The sequence below is a fragment of the Eubalaena glacialis genome, chromosome 2, assembly GCF_028564815.1.
Source record: "Eubalaena glacialis isolate mEubGla1 chromosome 2, mEubGla1.1.hap2.+ XY, whole genome shotgun sequence".
NCBI classification, from domain to species: Eukaryota; Metazoa; Chordata; class Mammalia; order Artiodactyla; family Balaenidae; genus Eubalaena; species Eubalaena glacialis.
In genome coordinates, this window is record NC_083717.1 from 156,912,721 (window position 1) to 156,938,882 (window position 26,162).

The 26,162-nt window shown below is 36.2% G+C and overlaps 1 protein-coding gene across 1 annotated transcript in view; it reads right to left on the reverse strand.

Annotated features, from left to right (window-relative positions):
- Positions 1-26,162, reverse strand: part of KCNH5 (potassium voltage-gated channel subfamily H member 5) — a 345,928-nt gene that overhangs the window by 48,800 nt on the left and 270,966 nt on the right. Inside the window, exons 9-10 of the mRNA XM_061182660.1 lie at positions 25,185-25,437; positions 9,634-9,830 (exon numbers count right to left, since the gene is read on the reverse strand). Of these exons, the coding sequence (XP_061038643.1) occupies positions 9,634-9,830; positions 25,185-25,437 (450 nt within the window). The remainder of the gene's footprint in view (positions 1-9,633; positions 9,831-25,184; positions 25,438-26,162) is intronic.

The window sequence follows — 26,162 nt, forward strand, 5'->3', positions numbered from 1 at the left end:
TAACAGACCCTTCCCCATGTGACAGCACACTTTACAGTGGCTAAGTAGGTCATGCTACATTCTGGTTTCTGAATTTCCAAGCATTAGGAAACACTATTTTCTCACTCAGGAGTGGGCACGCATCTTCTTGTCATGGTAAACTCACTTTCAAAGGACCTGTGTTACACGTCACACATTTAACATGCTAGAATTATGATGCCATCCACAATCGTATCTCAACAAGTTGCTAAGGCAGTTGTTAAAAGAGGGAAGCAAATTCCTGGACAGGGTTCAATGCCCCGCATTACCTCTCTGTGCTGCCTTCAGGGAAAACTGGCTACTTTTTACATGCAGAATTAGCAGTTACAGTTTTTACTCTTCAGTTTCCATTCCAGAGTGTGAGCTTCCTAAGGGAAAGTGCCTCTGCTGAACTTCTCCTGATGACATCACTCTCTAGAGGATAAAACTGCGGACATAGAACAAATCCCAGTAAAATCAATGCCAACTCCTAAAAGTGTTGGGTGAATCAAGTATAACCTGATTCAGAAAGAGGAGGCAGAAAATGAAGGCCTTTCTCTGGGAGAAAATACTGAAGCTTCTCTGGGTCATCTGAGTGTCTCTGCCTATTTAGTAGAACAACTTGATTTGATTCCTTTGGGAAAAGATTAGTTGATTGGAATGTCAAAATCTGTGAAATGCACCTCCCAGCTGGGAAAAAAAATGGACATTCCAGGAAGGCAGATTCTATTTGGGTTATAACAGTCAACTATTACAAATTAAATCTAACCACAGAGCAGTTCTCCATTTTTGAATTTGTAAAATGCATATAATGCTTTAAAAGGCTTTTTATTTTATATAAACTGATATGTTTTATTACAATATTTATTTTACTTTATTGGCAATAATCTGAATTCTCTGAATTCACAATAAGCATCTTGAAACCCCTCTTCTGAATAACCAAATTCTTCTCAAAATATGTCCTGTTATAAAGTGTTACAAAGCTACTTCTCAAAATCAGCGTGGAAGGCTTTTGAGCACATGTCTTTTGAGCTCTATATTTTCTCAGGTACCTCAGAGGACAGAAAAGGCTGAGTCAGTGGATCCCACTTAAAAAGTGAAGGGAAGAAATCCCTATAATAACAAACTATATGATCAAATTTAGGTGTTGTCTTGGGGACTGGGGAGGAAGGAACTCCCCCAAAAGAACTCTGCCTAAAAATTCATTAAAATACAGATCCATAAACAGATCCAAATTTGATATTTTACATACGACCACATCCATTGACTTCTTTTTCCAGAAGAGGGAAGGAAAAAGAGACAAAAGAAAATAACAAGTTAGGATAGGAAAAATTGCATGCATTCCAAATTTAAATCAATACCAAAGGCATTAGGGAAGAAAATATGTACATTTCAGCCTTAATATTAATAGAAATCCTTGCTTTTTAATTCAAAAGGAATATTTTCCTTTAAATGAAGATGGCGTGATATAGCACCGGGCTTTCAGTGGTGCCTCATCAAGTATTAATTGTTGAGAATTCAGAAGTGGTAGACATGTTGGAAATAAACAGTCTGGCATCCAGTTATGATACTCCTAGAAAGGCACTACTGTAAGGAAGAATTCAGCTCTAAAATAAAACAAAGGATTGTTTCAAGTGATTGTTGGCTACTTTGAGAATTCCCAAGAAAAATAATTTATAAAATGTCTACCTTCTTATGTTAGTTGAATATTCTTCGGTCTACTTCAGGCTTATTCATTTCCTTCTTGTTTACTACTACTATACATACTTTCTTGCAATCAGAATAAACTCTAGTGTTGGAAAAAGTTGTCAAACAGACAGTATAATCTACTGTGAAGTTATGTTGGTAAAGTATTGAATCTAGCCCCCACTCTAAAACTTAGGAAACTCTGTCCTTAACTAACTGCTTTGGAGGCATTATTGAAGAGTGAGAGATCTGTGAACCTACGTCCTGGTAACTAAATGTGGAAAAGTATCTTTTCGATCTGGAAGCAGACCAACAGAGAGCTCTAAATAGAAGCAGCTTAAGGGCTCAAAAGACTGCATAATTAGGTCTCTGCTTTACCTAAATGCACATGACACACTTCTGGAATTGCTGAAAGTCTGCTCCTTTTTACCACCATCAGTGAAATGAGAGCCGCTTGGAGTTGGGAAACTGAGGCTGGAGCCTCAGAGCAGCTATCAGCTCTGTGGCCATGAGCAAGTCACCTTATCTCTCTTAGTTCACTTCCCTACAGTGTTGATTTGAAGCTCAAATGAGATAAAGCCTGTGGTGTTCAAACTACATCAGTTTAGAGGTGAAAGTTCTACAAACCATAATGCATAAGCAGAGCTATTGCCAGCAGGGCCAGTAGTTCACAGTGAATCTGCAATGCTGATGCTCAATTGAGGTCATGAGAGTTATAACAACACCCTGCTCAGATTCAAGTGTGGTATACAGATTCTTCAAAGGAAACTGCGAGAAAAAAGTTTGCTCTTCACAGTTATTTAGAATGAGATTAAGGCAGTATCCTGGTAAATCTAGCCCCTGGCATCAGGCGATCTTAATTCACTCAACAGTGATAAAATTGCTGTACTATTCTGAAAGCACTAGCATTGTGCAGAATCTGCAGGCATAAATGGTTAGAAACTGCAGCTGGAAGTTAACTCTAATTGTGATTTAACACTAATTAGTAACGGTCATTTTCATAATCCTATTTTCATAAGGCTCTTTGCCAAAGTTGTCAAGGGTACCATTTGCTTCTCTGAATGACCGCGATTATTCTGTGCTGGGCAACGTGTCTGATTCACGTTTCATTCCTTCGATTAGCAGGCACTACAGGCACTCTTCTGGTCGTTGGCAATAAAGAGATTACAGAAAATATCTACTTTATGAAGCTCACTGTTCTGTTGAAAAAACAAAAATGTAAATAGGAAACCAAAGTACCGCAATCAATGCTGTGAGAGAAGTAAGCGTAGATACGATAGAATACTTGAGTTTTATGGAGACCATATATCTTTTGTTCCAACTGTGGACAATGTTTGTACTAGTGTCTTTTTCATGGGATAAAAAACATGGATTTGTGGAATGAATGTGCTCCCATATTTTGTTTAGCTGATATGGGGGGGGGGGGATGCGGGGGAAGAAGGTACTGAAGTTGGAACTCCCATTATCACATTCCTAGACTATTTCTTCAAAGATGCCAGTAATGACCATTGAAATACATGTAGTTTGCACCACATATACACCAAGCAAATACTTTAGGCCTATTTGATATCCAATTTCAGTATGTTTTCCATCCACAAAAGGTAATTGCTGTAGAGATGCTTCATTGCTCACAGAAAAAAAGACATTCTGTACCACTGGATTTCCCATGATAAGAATGCTTTCGGGAAAGAAAAACCATTGCTTAGTTCTGAACCTGTGCTAATTCAAGAGTGAATCTAAACCTCTATTTCTTACCATTGGAACATTAAAATATAGGACTGGTACTACACTCATCCATAAAGTTGCCAGCTGGCTTCAGCTGCACTCTACTTAAAAACAGTGCCACCTGTGGAAAAGGACTCTGGCTCTACGGGGTGAAAAGAATGCTACAGGTACCTCTATTTCTGATTTTCCAATTTAGAATTGGTATTGGTCATTCTTGGAAATTTTTCTAAGTTTAAACGGGAATCTTAAATCACTGTAGGAGTGCAAGAATATTTTGCAAGTATTGATAATTATGCATTGCCTAGAAGTTACAAAAATCAATGCTGAATACTGATACTGCAGCACTTCTCCAGTAATACAGATCTATATCAGCCGTAACTGTTGATTTTAGAATATTTCTAAAAATTACTCCTTCACGTTTAATTTTTAAAAAACAGGGTTGTTATGGACTGAATTTTTGTTTCCTACCTGCCCTCCCAATTCATATATTGAAACCCTAACCCCTAGTGTGGCTGTACTTAAAGGTGGGGCCCCTAAGGAAGCAATCAAGGTTAAATGAAGTCATAAGAGTAGGCCCCTGATCCAGTGGAATCCTTATACAGTAAAAAGAGACACCAGAGAGTTCATGCTCTCTTCCCCACACACACGCCCGGAGAAAAGGCCATGTGAGAACACAAGAAGACAGCCGTCTGCAACCCAAGGAGAGAGTTCTCACCAGACACCAACGCTGCCAGCACCTTGATCTTGGACTTACAGCCTCCAGACTGTGAGAAAATAAATTTCTGTTTAACCACCCAGACTGTGTTAGTTTGTTATGGCTGTCTGAGCAGACTAATACAAGGGTTAAATGAATACTGTTGAGGTGCTCCAGATTATCCTGTGTCTTGACCTAAGGGATTCAGAAATGTATGGTAAAAAGGAGTATCAACCAAGAGCAAGATGAGTCTCTGAGGCAACAGTGGAGGCATTTCTTTGAGACTACAACTAAAGGGTAAGCGTCAGTTTGGCATCATTTTGGATCAATGTCCAATGGGCTCCACTCCATAAACACGCCTCCAAGTGTCCTCTCTCTAATTCCTTCAGCAATGCGTTGTGACAACACTCGTGAGATGTTGCCACGAAGGATGCTCATTATGGACTCAGTGTCCAGTGGTTTTATTGGAGTTTAGTCACACAGGTATCCTGTCTGGCACATACTAAAATGCCACACTCCTTGAAGGAAAGTAAATGTTTAGCATAAGCCACACCGTTTGGATAAGTCGCAGGTACCGTGAGCCACTCTTATTAGAGTGGGGGGAACTCTCTTGAAGTTCAAGTTCTCAGATGCCAGCCAAGGGCCCACTTTGTAAGCAGTTCTTTCAAAGTCCAGCAGTCAGGCTTGCTACATTTACTCTTTTTACACAATGGTAAAGATCATTGTGTAACAGGAGGTAGAATGAGCAGGAGTGCAGCGATTACGTTTAACGTCGGATTAGAATTCTTTAAGATTTACATATCACCTGTCCTGGTTGTGCTGTGTGCCTTCTCAAGACCTGTCCCTGAGGGCTGGTCCTCAAGTTAATAAATACCATTTAGTCATTCCAGGAAATGGTATCTTGAATAGGTAAAATAAATAAATCATAAATAAAATCAGCAAGTGGGTCAACCTTCCTCTGTTGCTCTCCTATGCCTTTTCGGAATATGTTTAAACGTATTGGAAACTATAGAACTGTCTTCTTATTAGTGAAAAACATATACCAACCAGTCCTTTTGCTCAACTCAGTCCAGTTTCTGACTCTCATGTGGGGGATCTTAATCTCCAGCAGTCTGGTAAAGCCTGTGGAATAGGCCTCATTCCAGAAGAGCTGCTTTAAATGCACAAAATAAAATACATAGTGTTGCAAAGGAAACATACTGTACTGAAATTCGGTTACCAAATTTTAAAACTAATTCGCAAGATAGTAATCTATGTGCTTTTTTATTAACACAATAACCTTATTATCACAGCAGGTCTAATAACTATCATAATTATTAAGTACTGATGAGTGCAAACAACATTTTAAGATGTCTTCAACAAAAACAATATGCTATGAAAATATCTGTAATGTCTTTTGGTACTTCTAATAACACTGTAGTTTGTTATCAACTTTCATAATTGAAAAGAAGGCTAAATTTCACTTAGAAATTAAAGAAAATAACGATATAATAATTTTTCTCATCCAAATTTACAGGATGCAGGTAAAAATTTCAGGCTTCTGGTATCATGAGATCAGGGGTTCTTTAAATCATTCCATTCAGCTCAAAACAGTTGACCAAGGGCAAGCAGATCTGTTTTGTTTGACTATAGTGTTTTCAAAGACAAAGTAAATTAGTTACCAAACTAATGTGATTTCACATAAAAAATCATACTTCTGGCTTCTCTGAAAAAAAATATGCAGACCAAGCAACAGTGGGCTGGTATTCCAAGGCAATGTACAAGCAGATTGAGTAGCAGCTGCCCTTCTACATATGGTGTGAACTTTCCAGTCTTCGTAGCCACATAGCCTTGCCTTATTCACGTGTGTTATCTACCTGGCTCCTGTAGCCACCTCTTTTTTTGTTTTGTTTGTTTGGATTTTGTTTTTGTGTGCAGCCACCTCTTATGTATGGCATTTCCCATTTCATCATGACCCTCTTGCTGGGTGGCAATTAGTAGAGATTTGCTTTCTAACAAAGAGGAAGAATTCTATTTGCATACCTACTGTCCTCCCCATCTAACTTCCGGTCCTCTACTCTCAGCTACTGACACACTAAGGCCCATAAGAAGCCACCTGTGTTAGTAAAGTTTCACTGAAGCACAACTATCCTCTTTTATTTATATACTATCTTTGGCTACTGCTATGGACTGAATTGTGTTCCCCGAAAATCAATATGTTGAAGCCCTAATCCCCCAGTAGGATGATATTTGAAGAAAGAGTCTTGGGGAGATAATTAGGTTTAGATGAGGCCATGAGGGTCCTCATGATAAAATTAGTGCCTTTATAAGAAGAGACCCTGGAGAAATTGCTTCCTCTCTCTATCTCTCTCCACCATATGAGGGCACAGCAAGAAGGCAGACATTGCCAAACCAGAAATAAAAGAGCCCTTATTGGGGAACCGAACTGACTAGCGCCTTGATCCTGGACTTTGCAACCTCCAGAACTGTGAGAAATAAATTCTTGTTGGTGAAGCCACCCAATCTATGGTGTTTTGTAATGGCAGCCCAAGTTAAGACAGCTAATATCACGCTACAATAGTGGGGTTGAGTAGTTGAGACAGAAACTATATGGCCCTCACATTCTAAAATATCTACTATCTGGTCCTTGCCAGAAAAATTTTGCCAACCCCTGCTCTAGGTTTTGGATGAAATTACAAGTTATATTTCTAGAAATTTTATATAGAGGGACCTGAGGATGGTTAGTGGGAGCTATATTTGCATAACAAACGTCTTATTTCTCCTTAATGGAGATGGAGGCAAGCAGCTAAAGCACTACCAAATTCCTCCCTACTACAGCCACCGAGAACTACACACTATAGAGCCACTGTATGTGCTTATGTGGCTAAAGCTGTAGTCTATGAAGCCTGAAAACCTGAGTCCCAGATCTGCTCCCCCAACTTGGAGCTAGCCCTTAATTAATGGTTATGACAGCTAGGAGATATCGATAGCATGCTAAGGACATAGTCTTGATTCTACGATTCATAACCAATGTTCACTGAAAGAATGCTGAAAATAGTAGCAATAAGAGCAAAATATTTTTTGTTAATAGCTCAATGGGGGAATGAAGTTAAAGTAATTGAGTGAATGAGAAACTCCGTACACTGTTGAGAGTGTGTCTGTAGGGTATTGTTGTAGGGGGAAAAAGTCAGCTATTTTGACAAACAAAAGCAACATGGTATAATCTAAAGAATATGGGTTTTAGAATCAGACAGAGATGGACGCTGACCCGTAATTTATTTGGCAACTTGCTGTCTCACTCTCAGCACCTCAACCTCCTCATCAATGAAATGGAGATTATACTGCCTCATCTGTGGGTTGTTGATATTTAATAAGATTAATTATTGTATGCAAAATATGTTGAAGTGCATGGCTATAAAATAGGCTCTCAAAATGGTAGCTATTCTCATGAATCATTTTTTTACAGTTTCTCTTCTTTATGAAAATACTTTTTTTCTGAGAATAAAGTGACACTGATTAGCAATACACCCACATTCAAGTTATTGAGACCATCTATCAATTGCAAAAGGGCAGGAAATATTTTTTAAAAATAAACAAACAAAAAACCTGACACATGTTATAACAAGGAACAAGGCAAGAAGCCATGTGATATAACTGGCACACCGGCACCTACAGAGGCAGGCGCTCCATTCCTGGGTCCCATTAAAAAAACAGCACAAATTTTCTGTCTCTAACACCATCAGAGATAGACACGCTGCTATGTGTGCTCAGCTCTTATAACCAACGTGTGTGTGTGTGTGTGTGTGTGCGCATGTGTAATGGGCACATGCTCAGATGTGTGAAAGAGAAAAAGAGATGATAGAGCTTTGTGATTATCTCATCTTGAAGAACCAAAATTTATTTGCCACTGGTGAGTTGTCTTAATTATCCCTCTTTGACACCTTGCATTGCAAATATATCAGTCGGTTATTTAATATTAATTTCTTTAGGTCTGAGTTCCCTCATGTGTTTTGAAGGGAAAATAACTGCCCTTTTTTCCCCACAGGAATATTATAAACATCAGATGAGATGATGTGTAGACAACAGTGCTTTGAGGAGCACAGTGACAAATAATATCTGTCCTGAGGACTGTAAGGACAGATCTGAGTTTTGGTAAGCTTGTAGTACGTGGGAAGATTCTAAAACTGGCAAAATGTATATTGGGAAGATTTAATAAGACATAAGAGTGTCAAATACCCACCAGGTAGCCTTGTAGAAGAGAAGGTAGAACACAGACCTAAGGAGACATATTTCTGTGTAATACTAGACAGGACTCCAATTTCCCTAATGAATGAGCAGGTGTCCTGTTTGGTACCCCTCTTCCAGGTTTATCATTACCTTAACTCTCAATTACTTGTACAAATAGATGTTTCACATATTTGCATTTCATGTAATATTCGCACTTGGCTGTCATCTCCTTGAGCGTGGGGACTGTGTATTTAGTCCTCATGCTCTCTATAGCGCTTTACATTTTGTCTTGCAGGTTGTGGATGCTCAATAACTATTTGTTAACAAAATATAAACTGAAACTGCTACTCAAATATAAATCAAGTGTTGTGACAATAGTACGAATATGACTCCTGAAGTCTTATCCTCTTTTAGAACCCTGAGTAGAGAATTACATTGATTTGCTTACTTATGCACATTTCTTTGTTGCTGCAGTATAGATGTTAATTTGTCTCTTGGATTGATTTTTTTTCTCCATGTTAACTAGCAGGAAGGTTCTATTTAAGAGGTTAATGGAAGGGAAGGCTTGTTATTTCAAAATACTTCATCATAGACAGGTAATCATCTTAGATGAAATTCCTTAAGTGCTGTTATCCAAACGTCTATTTCACTGTTGGCAATAAAAGAGCCCTCCCCAATGTCCAATGACCTATAAGTCAGAGCTAGGAGATTTCTTTATGCAAATTAAATTTGTGCCACACTCATCAATAAAAAAGAAAACAGCAAGAAGATTAAAATTGCAGCAGCCATGCAAAGTAAAGGATTCCTAAATCTATTTATAGGATATGTCAGTATGGCTAATTATTTTTTGAGATAGTGTGTTTGAAAGAATTAATGGGGAATGAGCTTTATGAATTGACTATTAAATGAGAGGGAGGGTGTAAAGAGAATGAGGAATATAAAGTAGGCAACCAGTTTGATTAACCTTACTAGCTTTAAAAGATCCACATAATAAAGTAAGAGACACTGATATTAATTTTACGGCAGTATTATAAACCCCAAGAATTAACTAATTATATTATAGTACAGTTTGTTTCTCCTCAAGTCTGTTTTTCATTTTGCACTTAAATGATAAAGATTCAAATCTTTACCCATGTACTCAGGGTTTTTATCCCCTCTTTAAAAAGTAAACAAAATATAAAGAAAGGGGAAAAACATCATGTCACTTTACATTGATGGGAATGTGCTACTACGAAATAAAATCACTTTACCATTCTTCAACTAATAGCATATAAGGTATTAACCCTCTAGATGCTAATAAGTGGAAGTGGGTCCAGACAACATACCCGTTTCCTTAGATTGCAAGTAAGAGTGAGATTCCTTGAGAATGAGTTTGCAAAAGCTGTATAAAAGTCCAGGACTTTAAGCAAGGCTTCTCGCTTGATGATGTGGAGGTCACAGTATGTCAGTGCTCGGACATTGGCACAGGCATGAGCAAGGGTGGTTTCCTTCCAGAAGATGTCTCCAAATACATCCCCTTTCCCTGGAAAACAATTAAGATATAGATATTCAAGTATCTACACTTGTTTTTATCCTAGTCATGATTTTTTATTCAGTTTCATATATGGTATTGATCGTCTAGCGTAATTTGGAGTCTAAGTATATAACACCATCTATATACACGTAACAACGTACAACATTTTCATATGATATGTAAAGTAACATCATCTTAAATTCAGTTCTTGAAGGAAATCTGGAGTGGCTTGAATAAATGAAATCCAACAGAGAAGCCAAGAACCTCATTTTAACAAATAGTTTCATTATCTTCTGCCACCTTAACTTTTCACATTCTGACTAGAAAGAGCAAAGGTGACTTCTTAGGTTCATCCCTTCTTCTGCTCCTGCTGGTAGAAATGACAGTAAGAGGCAATATACAAGGATCTCCTGTTACAGCCTTTATAAATCTGGAACTGACTCGACATAGGTTAAACATACATTATTCAGCAACTAAGTCTTGTGCTCCAGGCAAACAAAACCTCACCATCACTGATTCCCAAAGGATATCCTTCTCTTTTCACCGAGCCAAACTTCATGCGAGGCCTCAGGGCCAGGGAGAGAGCTCTAGTCCATAATAATAGAGCTGAAGAGGCTAAATTGGGTAAAACATGGAAGCCCAGATTTGCTATGCCATAAACCGTTCCATAAAGGGTGCTGTACTGTAGTCAAATGTGGATGTCTTTTTAAAATTCTAGAATTCTAGAACACAGGAATCAACTATTCACTTCAGAGCAACACCCACTGGTGACCTGAAATCAATAGTTCACCATCCTGAGTCAAGAGTACTTAGTTGCCCAAACAAAGGGAAATGAAGAAGCTTCAGAGATGAAGTGCTGAAAGGCTTTTCTGCTGAGGCAATTCCATAAGTGTCCCTGGCTTCTGAAGGGCTGTCAACTGCGTTCTCTGTTCTTCTGTAGGAAAGGGAAAGTTTTAAAGAGAAAAAAGACGGGGAATATTTCTAGGTGAAAAAAAAAAATCTTCCTAGAGCCACGCTACCAAAGATTTATTCTTTCTGCCCTCTAACCACAGAGATGAGTGACTATCTGCTCTCATTATTAAGATTAAAGTCAGTACTGACAGGAAAAAAGAAGAAGAAAGACTACTTGTAACACTTCAGGCCAGTCAGACCACTGGAAAGAAAAGATAGTGTGTAACCAGAGGAATGAGAGAGAGGGGAAGGGAGAGAGAACAAGACAGAGACACAGAGAGAGACAGAGAGAGAGAGGCTGAGGCTGAGTGAGATTACAGATTCTTTGCCCACCCCACACAGGCAGTTTGGAAATCCTTAGAGAACCATGAGGCACTCTGGTATGGAGAGAGAAAACATATATATTATTGAGGAGGTGGTTAAAACCACCATGTGATCAAATGATCAGCATAAAATAACCATAATAGATATTTAATAAATCTTGAGCAGTATCATTTGTTACCTGACCCTCCCCAAATTCCTTTTAGTTCATGACACTGATGAATGACTTAAACGTCTGATAGTCATATATTTGTCCAAGGAAGGATAACTGGAGATTTGAGAGCCAAATAAGGTGTCTGAGGTTATACAGCATCAAAGTAACCTAAGGGAGACTTTAACTATAGAAATTTAAAAGATAAACTCTACCTCCACTTAGATGAATTTCAGAAATCCATAAATGGCATTACCTTTAAACTAGTAATTCCAATTATAGGTATTTACTCTAATTGAATTATCAGAAGTACCAAAATTGCTTTTAAGAATGTTCACTGAAGTGATATTTATAATAGCCATAAAAGGTAGAAACAAGATAAATGTGAATGAAAAAATAAATAATGGAATATTATGCAGCCACTAAATATCATAAATTTTTAAAAGTAACAGAGAAATGTTCACATTATGTAAAATAATAAAAGCAGGATATCAAATCATACATATAGTATTATCTCATTTTATATACCCTCTTCTCCCCAGAAACACACACATGTACACACAAAGTGAATTCATCAAATAGTAGGTTTTCTCTCATTATAGGATAATGGATGAGTTTTATTCCGTCTTATAATTTACTTGTATTATTTTTTAAACAGAAGAGATCAACAGCTATTATATTTTCTTAGTCCCCCATGCTATGGAAATAACAGGGCATTGATCCGCTTCTCGTTCTTTTTCCTCTATTGTCATTGTTACTCTTTCTATACTGGCTTTTACCTTGAAGAGAGAAAAATGATTACATTTCTCTCTGATTCATTTCTGAAACCTTTTCTCAAGTTACCATTTATAATACAAGCTCTGACGCATTTATAAGTACTCATCACTTTTCAACTATTTGATTTTCATGTATAGTAACCACAATGATAATTACTAGTGCCTTTGACTCAATAATTTCGCTTCTGGGAATCAATCAAAAGATTTAGAACAAACACATAATATTCACTGGAGTGCTATTAATCATAACTTCAGATTGGCAAAAATAAATAAATAAAATATCCAACAAAAACAGAAATCTATATCTGTATATAAATTCATATAGAATTAAAACTAGTTTCAGAAATAACATGCAGAAATGCAAATCTTATAATGTTAAATAAAAAAATAAAGATACAAAGAATGATTATGGTTATAGCTATAATAAAGTACATAAAAATGAAACTGAAACTCTAAGACTAAAAGAATTTTCAATTAAAATCTACTATTTCTTAATTTCTTAAAGAAAAATAATCTTGATAGGACCAAAATATATTGTTTTATTATTCTATATTATTCTATATAGTATATTCTATGTTATTATTAATTTGTTGATTGATAATAAATTGTGTTAAAAATCAAAAGGGATACAAAACTAAAAGAAAATGCACATAGCTATTACAGCAATCGGCTTCAAGTGATGTGCTTATTGTTTTCCTTATTTCTACTTTTTGTTTTCTAAATTTTTCTCTAATGAATCTTTTATTTCAAAATAGCAATTATTTTCACAGATGTTTTTCCTTATACTTTTTAATAAAACAGGTACACAGATCTGCAGAACAGTAAATATTCATTGATTGATAAGTGCATCATCAATAGGTAAAAAATACTCAATATATACATAAATTTCCCCTTGCCAATATAGACCATTTTAAATTGTGGAGGTATTCAAATGTCTGTTATATGTTTTATTTTACCTAACTGATGAAATTAAAATTCTCACCATATTTCTATCAAAAATTTTAAATTTAAGTTATTTATCTTTTTTACTATCATGGGGAAATAAAAAGTCTATGAGGCTGAAAAGTAACACAAAAAGTTAACTGACTCAACCAAAGTAAAACTTACCCTCTGCTCCTCTCCCTAAAAATGTTTAGAGAAGCATAGCGAAATTAATAAATGTGGATTATTCTGCTCTAAACATCAGAACTCACATTACATATAAACAATACTAATTGTTTTATAACATAGAATTTCCATTAGGATACACAATATATCAATTAGACATTAATCTAATCAACCATTTCAAACTATTTTGCTTTATCCAGTTTTCTATATCACCTAATAGTCACTCAATTCACAACAAACTTTTAAGGCACCTGTGGAAAGATAGTTGTCTTGTAAATCAGTTAATTTATGAGCTGACTAATGTTCTTCTTCAGGAAATATTATGCACATTTACACTGAGTAATGTGCAGGAATCACAGCTGTGAAGACATGGGGTTATGCATGGACTATCTAATAGAGAAGCGCCCTTTTTTTTCATCACAAAGATTTTGCACACTTTCAGGACTGGGAAATCCTGTTCATCCTCATAACTATAGAATATTTGATGCTAGTTTTTAGGTCAGTTCCCACTGGGTGCAAGTAGTCTCAGCTAGAAACATTTCAGAGTTTGAGAAAAGTAACCTTCCCCCAAAGCCCTAAAATTAGTAGAAAAGCTCACACTCAACATGAAAGTTGTTGTTTGGTCTATTTATATTTTCTCAGGTCTTTGCATCAAGTCTTATGAAGTATTTTACTTTCAAACCACAGGAAACAGGATTGTAAAACAGAAGTAAATGTTAAAGATTCATAGAGCAGAAAACTGGAAAATTTAAAGACAAAACAGAGACAAAAAGTTACAACATAATTAAAGGAGTAATACAGATCATGGTATGCCGGTCCCCTGACGTGCTGGTTTTACAGACAGAGTGTTTTTATTTTAATGTGAAACACATCATTTGGTGAGTTAATGACATAGATGAAATGAATTCATAAAAATTATCTCAGTTATTCATGAGTGAGTACAGCTATCTACCATAGCCAACGAATCCCTAAAAATATAGCATTTGAAGTTTACTTAGGTAGTTTCCTGTGAGTGTATGTGAGGTTGTACTGATAGTTCTATTTAATGATTCTTCTACAGAATGGACTTAATTCACATTTTTACTTTTATCAGTCAGCCCTTCACTATAACTGATTGTTGTAGTCGGCTCATAAACTTTATTATGAATACATATGAACAAAAGTATTCATTTACAAGTGAACAACACTAAGAGTTTTTAAATTATGTGATTTTAAATTGACTTGGACTATTTATGGACAGCAAATGTCATAAAGTAATATTTTGAAGGACAAGAACAGAAAGAAGATGATGAGCATTAAACTTTAGAAATTATATTGATGTGTAAGAATAGAATCTTTAAAATATTTAGAATTGGTGCCTGCCAATCTTCAGTGATTGATGTCCAAAGTCGCTCTGTTGAAAAATTATAACAGATACACCTTGACACTTTTAGAGAAGCCAATAATTCTTATCTACAAAAAAATCACTGATTTAGCTTATGAATTTTTATTTACACACACAAAGAATGAGCCAAATAGCTGTTACTAAGTGGGATAGGGAGGGTGGAAGGGAGGCTCAAGAGGGAGGGGATATGGGGATATATGTATGGCTGATTCATTTTGTTGTACAACAGAAACTAACACAATATTGTGAAGCAATTATACTCCAATAAAGATCTACAAAAAAAAAAGGAGATGTAAAAAAATAGAGAGTATCCTGATAGATAAGTAAGGGATGATGGTAGCTGCCTTTGAGGAGGTAGAAGATATGGTAATTAGCAGGCTGGTAATCCTGAATTTGGCACTATTAGCGTTAAGAACAAATTGGTTACATACAGAAACCCAAACATGTGTCCAAATCAAGAAAGTTAGTAGCATATTATAAAAAAACAAGTCCAAGAAAAAGACCAAACTAAAAAGCAGTTATATCTTGAAATTCTTCTGTTTTCTTTTTCTAAGAAAGCATTTAGAGTTGAAGCCTATTATAATGTTCATATTATAACTAAGTCTTGCACACTTCACACCTGTCAAATGGGAGAAATGATGGCTGTCCTCTTCACCCCATTCAATGAATACATCTAGCATCCTAACCCTAGCTCTAATACTACCCTTCAGCTAGAACATGTGCTTTATGCTGTGGCGGGATAGAGACATGCAGGAAATAGAAATCCTGTTCTCAAGAATTTTTAATGTATAATAAGACAGACATGTCCAAAAAATGATAAAATAGGAAAGAATAAAATAAGTACTATAGGATCAGGATAGGCAATGCACACAAGAAAAAACATTTGCTTTGAATTTGAGGGTATTTAGTTAAGACCTCACAAGTAAAGTAGTGTTTGGGTTTAATCACAGCGGAGCCTTCAAGAGAAGAGCAGTACTTTTTGTGAAAGGGCAGCATGAGCATGATCTGCCCAGGGGATGATGAACAGTATTAGCCCAATACTGGAAACCTATGGGACACAGAGAGAAGGCCAAGTCTAGAGGGAAAACACAGCACCCAAGAGGGAGAACATTTAATACCATGCAACAGTCTGCTTCATCCTATTTCAAAGACGAACGACTAAAAGTGTTTCAAGTAAAGAGAGTCATGGCCTATCCAATGCTTTAATAGCAGAACTAATGACAGTGTGAAGAGTGGCAAAGGAAGTACTGTTACATCACTGTAAGACAACCATATGATATTTCACAGATTACAAATACATGATTTCACCTCACCTCATAATTACCTCATCATGAGTTATGGCAGTGATAACAAGATTAAAGAGGACAGAAAGACACAAAAGATATGATGGCAGAACACAAAAGCTCCATGATTTGTCTATTGATCTGAGTGAGGTGGAAGGAGTAACATTTAAAATACTCTAGGAAGAAATGTGAACCAAGAATTTCATATCCAGCAAAACTGATTTTCAAGAATAAAGGACACAAACTATATCACCAATATAAAAGAACTCAGGGAATTTTGCTCCCATGGATTTTTTCCTACTATTAGTGGATAATCTTCATACAACCAAAGTACCTAGAGAGACACTGACATAAAGACTAGTGGTAGCACTAACTCTACAGTTACTTGTAGAATTAAGAGTAAATGAAGGTTAAAAGGGAGGCGGTACAGTATGCAATGGTTATATGCTTTAACAATATAGAGATAGTACAACTACTAAAAATAATGATGGGTGGGGGGAGAACAGGACAAGCATATGCAAAAATCTTTTTATGTATTTTCAGTAATCATATTGGTGGTGATGGCATTAGTATTGTTATTCTGATGTTGTTATATTTGTAATGTGGCACAAAGCAATTGAGCAATTATGCAATATTTTAATTCTATCATCCCCAGCATTCTCAATATGGAAGAAAGTAGTTGAAGATGCAATATAGACACGGATAGATAAAGCCCTATTGTACTCAGTTTTAGTTAAATATATTGTATAAACTCATGAGAAATTTTATTTATATATGTGTGTGCATATATACATATATATATATACATATTACACACACACACACACACAGACACAAACACACATACAAATATTTTTCTCCTCATTTTATTTATTAAATGGACCAAGAGACAATGACCAACTCAGTAGCAGTGAATATCTGTAGGACCAAGATTGTGAAATATTTCTCACAAAAACAAATTCAAGTTTCTTGGAGAAATGACTAATGGCTGATTCCAGGTGTGGGGCAGAATTATACAAGATGAGGATCTGGTCATACTACATAGCAAAGAAAGACTGCTCTATCAAAAAGACACAGGAGCCAACTTGAAGAGGCTCTTACTTGCCAAAGATAGGACAACTTGCACTTCAATAATGGTCAAAACTGCAAAGCACTGAAATTCATCATTTGTTTAAATTCATTAGTACATAAGGATATTTTTAAGAAACTATCTAGGTACCCTCAGAGGATAAGAAACCAATTAGTTATCTTAAAAGTTGGTAAATAATGGAAAAGTATCAAGCATATATGTGGCCATTCCTATGTGAACTGCATACTGAATAACCAAATAGTAGTTGAGAGGAAGTATCTCTCTATAAAAGCATTCCAACTAACAAACAAAAATATAAAATTAGAACATCTTCATTTTGCAACTCCCAGTGAATTAATGGATCTAGGCATTGTGTATCAACAGTTGTTAACACCATCAAAAAATGCAACTAGATAATCACGCGTCATCTGATGAAAGAACACACCCACCTAGAGTCTTGCAAAGGGATTGAACCTGAGTCTGATCAAGCCTCTGGATCCAGCTGCTAACTGACAGGAAATATAGAGGATGAAGGAACATGTTGAACTACAGTGACTATGCAGTCAGCAGAATCCAGACTGTGGGAACTCTGCAGGACAAAAGGTCCAGGCTCTACAGCAAAGAATTATAAAGAAAAGAAAGGGATGGGGGGGAACTGTAGATTTAAAAATATTTAAAAGATAGATCAAATTTAGAAATAAGCAAATTAAACTTAGTGTTTAGGATGGGTCACACGGTGGAACTTCTCCAGGGGGTCAGGGGTTTAAAAGTTCTGTTTCTTAACTTGTGAAATGGTTACAGGATCTTTGATTATAAAGTTTCATTAGGTTATATGTTTATATTGTGATTTTTCTGAATCTGTTTTTTAGTTTGCAAATTTAAAAATTCAAGTAATTTTCATGTGCATGTACTCACCAATAACACCTCCCCCTCCACATACCAAAAGGAAGACTGAATTCTCAATGGCATTCACCAAGCAAGTAAACCAACACCTACAACTGACTAGCTTTGATCTTCTTAGTGACAAAACGAAACCAACTTATTAAACCTGTAATTAGTTAAGTTTTCAATTCCTTAAAGACAAAAGAATCCTTGATACTTTTTGAGAAAATACGAAATAATGGGCTTGACTAGGGGAAGGCAGGGTAGAGAAGGAGAGCGGGAGCAAGACACTGATATGTAGGTAGATATAAGAAACCTGGAAAAATGAAGATGAAGCTTTCTGTACGTGGATGCCATGACCTCAGGAAAAAAAAAAAAAGAGCAATGAGAAAAGCAGGCCAAGCATCCCTACTCTATCCAGAGACTGTCAGCATTTAAGGGAAGAGTAGAGGATTCAGCCTAAGAACTGAGACAAGTCACAAGGCCAGTACAAACTCAATGAGTGGAGACACAGACTCCACCTCTTCATGGAAGAAACTGCAAAGATTTGTGGCCATTCTTGCAATCCTGGAGCATTCTTAAAAGCTTCATTTCCACTTTAATACCTACCAACTAGATGGACCCTGAACGCTTCCAACACCCAGATGAAAGACCCATAAGCAGAACTTAAGATCCTTATCTTGTGTTCTGAGGGCTCATGAGATTCACACTCTGAGCCAGTTCTCCCCAGTCCTAAACACCTGCCTGGGGTAAACTAGTCACTTGGAGGAGGACCATATTTGTAGATATTTCATAGCTGATTAACCATCTTATACTTGGGTCATGTTTGGTTTTTTGTAACATACACTGGTGTGGTACTTAGTGTTGTTAGAAAAAAAATTTTTTTTAATAAAAGGAAACAAATTGGTAAAGTTAACATAGGCCCTCCATTTTCTGTCAAGATTAAACCAACTAGTTGTATAATTTCAAAATTCCATTTTAAAATTCCTGTTAAAGAAAGCGTCACATTTGTAATGTGATGGTTAAGAGAATGGACATTGAGTTAGATAAGTCTGGGTTCAAATCATATACCCACCACTTATTTTCTAGCTGTGACCTAGGGCGAATTGCCTGATACTGCAGAGCCTTGGTTTTTTCATCTGTAAGATGATTACAGCAAGTACTTTTTTCACAGAGTAAATTAGAGAATTTGATGTAATAATGCTTATAAGATAATGAGTATTTAACAACTATTGGTACTTAAATCAGACTTTCAAAGGGGTCTGGATTCCATTTCTCAAAAATATACTTTAAATATTTTGATAGGGAATCTTAAAATCAAAACATTACTATAGAGTTTAAATTTTACTTAAGTATAGGCAAGCTCAATTACTAACTACACATATGATTTTCCTTTCCATAAGCCCCTTTTAACTCTTAAATGTTAATTTTCTAATAAAATTAATTCTAATTTGTAGACCTATTCATTCCAGTTGATGGCAAAAGTAATGTCACTTTTAGGAATTAAAGTCAAATCCCCTTCCACAGATATAAAGTTTTTCTACCATGGTCAATGACCAGGGTACAAGTTAGATTCTTTCTTGCTACTGGGAGTTCCTGATGGAGAACAAGGAAGGAGTGTTTTATTAAAGAGTTGTTAGTGGCCTGAGATATTTAACATTTATCTCTTTTTATTCTCCTTGTTCAAACTGCCTGACTAACAGTAGGAAAATATTTTCTCAGTCCATACTAGATCTATGCTAAAGCAAGAGTCTTAGGGAAATGCATTTTACTAAAATCATATAGATGAAAGAGAAACAGAGGGTAGTCAGTATCTCAAGATAAAACATAAAGAAAATGGCAACAGAATACAGCACATTTTTTGTAGGCACCCAGAACTAAAACAATTATAAAAACTGCTTAATGGCAAAACAAAGTGCTGGCTAATTTTGCTCACTGAACCTTTACTGAGAACCTGTTTAAGAGGTCCTATCACAGATGACAGAGAGACAAAAATAAGCAAGACATTTCAAGTACTCACAATGCAGTAGGAGTACAAACAAGTAAAAGATAGACTAAGAACCCTGTGTAGGCATGAAGTAGAAGCCCAGAACAGAGGCATCTGATCCAGACTAGGGCAAGAAGGGAAAGAGTAAAAGAAGATGAAGAAGCAAGAGACAATTAAAAAGAGGAGAAAAAATGTTCTAAACAAAGGAAGCAGTATATGCAATAGCTTGCCAGTAAGAGAACTTGGTGCTTAGGAAACTTCCTGCAATTCAATATGGTGAAAATAGAGTAGGAATAGGGAATAGCACAAATCAGGCTGGAAAGGAGGGCAAAGACCAAGACCTAAATGGCTTCATAGCCCATGCTAAGAGCTAACATTTTATCCCCAAGGTGCTAAAACGACATTCCTAACAAGGAGACTAACAAGATATTTTATATTTTAGAAAAATTATTGTGGTGGTAGCATAACATAGATTTGGAGGTTGAAGTTGATAACAGATTGAGAGTAGATAGGCTTTTCAGATGGCAGCCACAATCCAGAACCAAAATTTTAAGAGCAGTGGTCATGGGAAGGGACATTAAGGATAGGTTAAAGAGACACCAAGGAGACAGAATGAACAAGACTTGGTTTTGAAGGATAGTAGGGAGAGGGTTTGAAGTTAAGTCTAAACTACCAGATTGTAAAGACTATATTTTATCCAAAAATCTACATGCTGAGGAACTCTAAAGTGTATAATTTAAACCATAGATAAATGTTTTAATCACTACTTAGAAAGTTTAAAACAAGATAAGCATGCAATTTTTTAAAGCAAATAACTGGTTTGCCTATTATAAAAATGACTAAATTAACTAAGTTCGTCATCATCATAATATGTAAAGCAAACCTACCTGGTTCATAGTACAGCATCTCAAAACACAGAAATGTGGATGCAAAAGAAAATAATTTTCTGGGGCTTGGGGATAGCCCTTTTAAGACTTTAAAGTGTGAAGCACTCGACTGTTAATAACAAGTATATGGGAAGAAATCTTAACCACAACACAAAAGTCACATTTTCACAAATTCTCGAAACAGCAGAATATTATTCTTTCACATCTCAGATTTTTTCTTTTTGGAATAAAAATAAGCAGCAGATTTTGAATTTTGAGAACTATAATTTATGTTTTCTTTGATAATGCACAAATGTTTATAAGAGATGAACTGATTCTAAATAACTGATTCTAATTAAAATGGAATCTTAACCCAGGTTCTAGAAATTACACTTTTTATATTATGAAGTTCATTTAATTCTGTCTTTCCCTTCCTCACTTATGCCCTCTTCCCCCAACTTGATAGGAGCATCTAACCCTTCCATCCAAACTCTACATAAACAAGCATATTTCTCTTGGGAATTTAAAGTTACAATTAAAAGACTTAGATACAGATTGTCTTATATTAATAATTCCAACTATATGATTCTAAAAATCAGTGAACACAGATGAGAAAAGACAAAATGTGAATGCAGCAAAACAAATATCTTAGGAGTTGGGTCTAAAGTTAGTGGGGAAATGCCATTTTTATAGGCTCTATAAGGTACAATATACTTTGTCGAGACACTTAAAAGTAACCTGGCTATTTTAGGCATACCAGTAACTCTGTTCACATTAAATAATTATAGGGTAAAAACTAAAAAGTAAGATGATATTAAAGCATATAAAATATTATGTATGCATCATGAACTTAGTTTGGAATTCTTTGTGTTTCATAAAAAGTGGGAAGGTCAAAAGAAAAAAAAAAGTGAAGGTGTAAGAACTGAAAGAACTTCACATTACAAAAAGACATGAACTGCAATTATCTTCCTATGCCCTATTTAGAAAACAACTTGAAGCCACCTCTCAGTGTTAAAAAAGAAGGTATTTATTGACTACATTTTTTATCTTTCCATTAATTAGTTCTGCTTCAGAACTTATTCATTAAACACCTTAACACTTTTGACACACTAAAGAATTAGGTACCTACCAAGAGACCGTTTAGAGGCAAGGATCCAAAAGAATGCACGGCACCTGGTTTTTGGATTCAGAGATTTTTAATTAATTTTAAAACGACTTCAGTTTTCTACCTTTCAACTGGCAAATAAATCAGTGTAAGAGAGAGCAAGGCCTATTTATCAGACCAATTTAAAACAAATTCTCATTTTTTTGAGGTATACTGAGATGGGGGAGAGGATGCTGTTTCTGTCTGACCCTTATAAGGGTCATGATGAAAAAGGACACATTTCAATGCTAAAAGACACAATTCAAAATGAAGATATAATAGTTATGAATATTTGCACACCAAATAACACAGCAACAACCACTATAAGGTACAAACTACAGGAGATACAAAGAGACATAGATAAAACACCTTAATAATAAAATACTTTACCATGCCACTCTCAGTTCAAAAATAGATCAAGAGGAAAAAGAAATAAGTAAAGATATTGAAGACCTAATCAACTTATTCAGTAAGGTAGAAAACCTAAGGCTGTATGTCAAACTTCACATGCTGATAATTTTTGCAACTTTCCATTAAGTTTGTAATTAGGCTACCAAAAAATGAGAAGGTAAGAAGAAAAAATAGTAGAAAAGGAATGAACAGTCACAAAGTGTCAGAAGTGATGCTGACGAGTTACTATTTTCCCCTCTCCCTTTCCTAAAACATTGTTAAAGTATGTTGTGTTAAACAAAAAAACAAAAAACCTTTTTAATTGTAAAAGAAAGTATTTTTGGTTTAGAAAAATCTGAAAACATGTGTCCCCAATGGAAACCACACTGAGAAGTCACACAACGGAGCTGGTGTGACGACTGATCTACAGGTCACGAAGCTGGTTCGTTAAGGAAGGCCCTTCTGTCAGGTTCCAAGCCCCTCAGGTGAAGCACAGGGCAGCAGGCACCGGACTTCAGCTGCCTCATGGGTGGAACCTGTAAACCATATGAGCACAAGGGTGTATCTAGACCATGGCAGACACACCACTGCATGTGGTGCAGTCGTCTCTCGCGTATGACATCACACTCCATCTCCTGCAGAAAGTCACCATGAGTCCATACTCCTTGTCCACAGTCTCCTCAGATTGCCTTCCTATAAAGCCAGATTAGCGGAAGGTGCAACACCAAGGCAGAGTTCCCAAAGCTTGTCTCCACGACTATCTCGCCACCAATGACCCAAATCACAGACTCCATGAGGACAGTGTCTTTGCCCAGCACCATGGCACCTAGGTGACCCTTTGAGCCCATGCCTCCCCACCACGCACTTACCTCCTCTTTGGAAGATCACTTATAGATCTAAACATTTTTTTTTTAAACAAAAACCTTCTGACTGTCTTTTGGCTGAACTAATCTTTGTTAGAGGCCCACACGATAAAGAAAGATTGCCAGAGATGTGTATATATAATTTGACTCATTAAACCAAGAGATGAAAAGTCTCTGAAATCTCAAGATTTTTGAGGAGGATAAACAAAAAGCATGCATTCAAAGAAATAAAACATGACAGATATATGATGAGACTGGGCCAATACCCAGGGGCCCTGTGTTCATTTTTACTGTGTCATTGGGCAAAACCAGCTACCATTTTATTTTAAAATGAAAAGAAAATGCATTTTGTCTGTCTCACTGAGCAAATGATTCCAGCTTAGCAGATCCAGCCCAGAGGTACTACACTCAGGGCTTTCTCCATCCATCTTTTTAGAAAAGAATCTACCAAGGTGAAGCTATAATGAAGAAAATGGGGCAAAGCAAATGACAATGAGTGCACAGCCGAGGTAATTTATCATGACAGTACTCACTTTAGTGTAAACATATTTTATGTCTGTTCTCCCACCCACCATTGACATGAACATGCAGGAAAAAATACACCTGTTTTGGGCTTGTGTTTTATCCTCTTCTTTAAGCAAACAAGAATGGTTGTAGTGTGTATATACTCCATTTTACCACAAAGGATTGTTCTGGCAAAATGTACACTTTTTAATGAAGGATTATATAACTCCTTTATACTCCAAGAAACAAAGCAGAACAACCGCTAAGCAGCATTAAACACACCCAGAGTGCTGACTCTAAGTACTGTATGCATTTTTCTTGCAAAAAAAAAAAAAAATCAAAAATAAAAAGTTTCTAAAAGAGATTTATGCATAAATGTAATATTATTTCTCAACAGTTAAGGAAAGGGTTACAAACAATAGTGTTCAGTCATTTGCAACACTGAATCATTTTCTGTAACCCTTACAAATTTTACTGAACCTATTTTCCTATGAAGAGTCATTGTTTCTCAATTCTCAATTCTGTCTTTTTCAAGTAATTGTGTTTTTTGAAATCAGTCCTTTATTTTGCGGCTGGATTTTGCTTTTGCAGTTTCTAAAATACATCAGTCAGTCTTTACTTATGAGAATAAGTGGCATTCAAGCTATGGTAGGTTGACCTCAGTAGCTAAAAAATCCAATAGTTTAAAAATTGAGCTCATTTTTCATGAGATACAAGCCATGAAAAATGTGATCAAAAGGGAGTTGACATCCTGTAGTTCTAACTTATTTTACTTGAAAAAACACAAGAAATGATTCTCCTCTGACCTCATTATTGCTTCCTTTTTTATCTATGTGGAATTCATGCTGCAGATATTTGAGCAGAAAATGATCTAAAATATCACTTAGCAATTTTTTTACCAAGATAAAATGTAAAATGGATTACACTGTCCCCAAACATGTAACTTTTAAAAATTTTGTCACTCACATGTTCTGTCACTGCCTTTTTTCATCAGTGCAACTATCTACCAGGTCTCTGAATTTTAGAACAAATTTACTATTAGCTGAATAACTTTCCTGATTCATAAGTGTAGATGGACAAAACCAGCTTTAAAAACCTAAGTTTACTTGCATTGTGATTCTTCCAATATAATGGGTCAAATTCATTTACCTCCTCATCACTTTCAGCTCACTACTTAGGTCCACTGTGAGGAAGCAGAGAGGTTTAGCGTAAGATGATCTGTACTCAAGCCCTAACTCATTTACTAACTAGCTGGGCCAGTCACTAAAGTTTTCTGGGCCTCAATTTATACATCTCTAAAAGGAAATGTTGAACTACACGGGTTCTATTGTCCCTCTGAGACTAACACTCAGGTTACTAAACTGACAATCATTTCACAAGCCATTTTCACACTTACCAACATGGAGGTACAGCCACCTTAGGCTGCGATTACCTCCAGTCTAAAAGGCACTGCCCTATGTGGCCAAAGAAAATTTAATCAAACCCTCATGCAGCCCATTAAGCTATGACCAATACTAATGTTCTCTGCTGAAACGGAATTACTAGTTTTCACTGAGACTCATCATCTCATTAGTGACCCAATTTCCAAAGTCACCAAGCAAAGGAAATTTCTCTTAAGAAACCTGAGAAGTAAAATCTCTAAAACTGTTACACGTTTGCTACTATGTTAGGAAAGTTCACAGTACCTAAAATAGCCACCACCTCATCATCCTGGATGACTTCCAAGGATCCTGACACCACAAAGCAGAGGGCATCCACACTTTCTCCAGCATGGTAAATGAGGTCCCCAGGAGCACAGTGAATAGTTTGAAACTCTACCGCCAAGGCACGCAGACACCCGTCGCTGGCCAATCGAAAAGCAGGATGCTCATTAAAAACCTTCCGGTTTAGATGAACACAGATATCAGCTCTCATGTCCTTGGGACAGATGGAGAGGACCTGAAGAAAGTGAGAGATGCATAAGTGAGAAGAAAATAGAGAGGGACTATTTCAGAAAAAAAAAAAAAAGTAATCTAACATACTTATTGACTATGACACAGTCTGCAAAACAGTGTATTAAGGAAAAAGGTAACAAGACACAGCTCTGCTCTGAAAGATATAAAAATCCAGTGGGATGGGCTGATGAGCATATGGGCTATTATAATACAGCACCATGTGCTAAAGCTCTGAGGGGGTATGGATCTCACCATAGAGACAACAGAGTCTTAAAATGGCCAGGAAGTGTCTCAGAAAAATATTTAATATAATGTCATCAAAAAGCCAACTAAGATAGGTCATTAACATTCATTTTATCTAGTTGCTGTTTTAGAATTTTTTCATAACTAAATCAAAATTCAGGATAATGGACTTTTACTACACATAGGAGGTGGATTCGTATTAACCAGTTATAAGACAACAAAATCAACAGAAGCACCTTTGCAACATGACATGAAATTTGACATGGCTGATATAACTCCACTCTCAATGTGCTTTCTTCACTCTGAAATATGTATTTTCATTTTACTAATGAGTTCATGCTCAGGGAGTGAAAAGAATATTCACCAGCCTTCTGTAGGGCTTAGTCAACTGGCAATGTCAATGCTGGCAAGGTGGGCACATCATGTTACATGGCAGCCCTTGCTCATTTGGGTCTTTGACTCCTAAAGACTGCTGAAAGCAACAGC